This window comes from Merops nubicus, unplaced genomic scaffold (genome assembly GCF_000691845.1).
Source record: "Merops nubicus isolate BGI_N331 unplaced genomic scaffold, ASM69184v1 scaffold34953, whole genome shotgun sequence".
In the NCBI taxonomy this organism is placed as follows: domain Eukaryota; kingdom Metazoa; phylum Chordata; class Aves; order Coraciiformes; family Meropidae; genus Merops; species Merops nubicus.
In genome coordinates, this window is record NW_008598824.1 from 11,584 (window position 1) to 13,733 (window position 2,150).

General features: G+C 53.2%; 1 protein-coding gene across 1 annotated transcript in view; it reads left to right on the plus strand.

Annotated features, from left to right (window-relative positions):
* Positions 1-1,190, plus strand: part of USP28 (ubiquitin specific peptidase 28) — a gene marked incomplete at both ends in the record, with an annotated part of 12,218 nt that extends 11,028 nt beyond the window's left edge. Inside the window, 2 exon segments of the mRNA XM_008937193.1 lie at positions 1-109; positions 992-1,190. Coding sequence (XP_008935441.1) covers positions 1-109; positions 992-1,190 — 308 coding nt within the window.
* Between the last annotated feature and the right edge of the window lie 960 nt (positions 1,191-2,150).

Genomic DNA, 2,150 nt, shown 5'->3' on the forward strand with positions numbered 1-2,150 from the left:
CACCTACCTGGTGTACGCCTACCAAAGCAACACGAAGCTGCTGCTGAAGGGAAGCAGCCGAGGAGTGAGCGAGTCGCTGATCGCCTTGTACAGAAGGAAGTGTCTTCTGGTGTGTATCGAGGAGCTCTGCGCTTGTCCGCAGGGAGGAGGGGAGAGAACAGCCCTCGTGGGCTCCTGGCTGCTCGGGTGGGTGTCGGGGTGCTGGGTGGGGCTGGGGTGCTGTTCGTTTCCACAGGGAGCCAGGAAGGGACGCCGCCAGGGTCAGACCCTGCAGCGGCCCCTTTCAGGAGCATGCTTGGTTAACGTGCTGCACTCTCAGGGAAGGTTTGGCTGCTGCTGAACGTACCCTTGGGTCTTAACTCAGTGCTCGTGTTGTCAGCTCGCTGGTTGCCTCATTTTCTGTTGATTCACTTCCTTCCCCCCAGTATTTATTTCCAATACTAACGATGTTCTCTGAGCAAAATGTCATGTCCTGTTCCACAGGCAAAAAAAAAAAAAAAAAAGCCTAAAAATGAGGTTTGTTTTTAGTTCACACTCAGCGTTTGCCAAGACCAGTGTAACTGTCCCTGTCGTGCCTGTTACTGCAGCATCTGCCTCTGGCTGAGCACCAGCAGCAGTACAGGAATCTGGAAAATAATTCCATAAAAGAAGTATTCAGTGAATAGACCCTGTACGGCTGACAGGGAATCTGGTTAAAGGCAGATCTGGATCTTGGCATCATAAACCCAGAGCTGTAAATAAGCTCTGTCCATATGTGTAGGAAATTTCATATACATATATAAATACATGTATTTACCAACCTGTTCTCTAGAATTCCTGTGATTAAGGGTGGCTCTTCATCCAAAGCCTGCCTCCCAGTCTTGTTAGTCTGTGCATCTTTGTGGCTGTGAGTGATGGGCCCCAGGCTGGGTGCCTGTCCTGAGGGCACACTGTCGACCCCAGGTCCCTGTGTGCTCTTTACATGCCTTCCCCTCTCTCCCTCCTCCCCCAGAAGCTGAACGAGGTGGCGGCTTCGCTGTTTGTCAGCTGTGAAGAAGCTCGTGTGGTAGAGGGCATCGGCATCCTGAATGAGCTGATCATCCCCTGCATGCACCTCATGAACAACTTCGAGATCTCCAGAGAGGACCTGGATGCCATCGAGGTCATGAGGAACCGCTGGTGCTCCTACCTGGGACAGGAGGACATGGATGGTAGGGAGCAGTTGCTGGCCTCCCCGCTTTCAGGCTGCTTGTTGGCAGGGAAGGGTCTGGAGCTGAACTGGAAAGGAGTTAAAGGAGCAGTTAAAAGACTTCCTTAAATTCCTGGCATTTGCACTGTAGCACATTGGATGTTTCTGGTGGTGGGAGGAGGAACGTATGTGAATTATTCATTGAATTATGTTGCGGAACAACGTAACCTTCCTTTGCCCTAAAGCTGCAGAAGAAGGGTTCCTCCTCCCTGAAATGTGGAAAGCTGACTTGAGAAGAGCAGTGTAGTGTTACTGAGATGTGCTTTGGGCTTCTGTGGTCCCCCTGCATGGAGGGTTCCCTGCACACAGCAGGCAGATATAGGCAGGCTCAGCTGCAGGGGCACGCTCCTCTAGGAGGAAGGAATGAGTTCGACCTGTGGCTAGATACGTTCCCAGGGTTGCAGAAGATTGGATGGGGGAGCAGATTCAGGGGACCTTCGGGTTCTGAGGAGCGGTCTGTCAGTTTAGAGATGAATTTGGGTTCTGGGTGGCTGTTCTTGTACTGTGCTTCCTTCTGTGGTCCAGAGTGGGGCTCCCACAACTCCCCTCAGGTTGTTTCAGTTAAGAGGAAGTTGATACTTGTGTGTTGCCTAGAGGTACGTGGTTCCTTCTGACTCATGGCCAGGACAGTGTCTTGTCCTGGGAAGAGGGATACCTTGGTGGGAGGTGGCCCTGTCCCCAGAGCAGGACTGGGGCAGTGGCACATGTCTCCGGTTGGGTGGGCAGGACATGGTGGCTGAGGGGACCCACCAGCAGCATCTGCAGATGCTTCTGTCCCCACCTGCAGAGGTCAGGGAGGTAGTTCCCACAGTGAAGATGAATCCCAGAAAGGTGTCATGGCCCTTTCACTTGCGGCCCCGGAGCACGCTGTTGTCTGGTCTTGCTGCTGTGACGCCACTGACTGTTCCATCCTCTCCCCCCC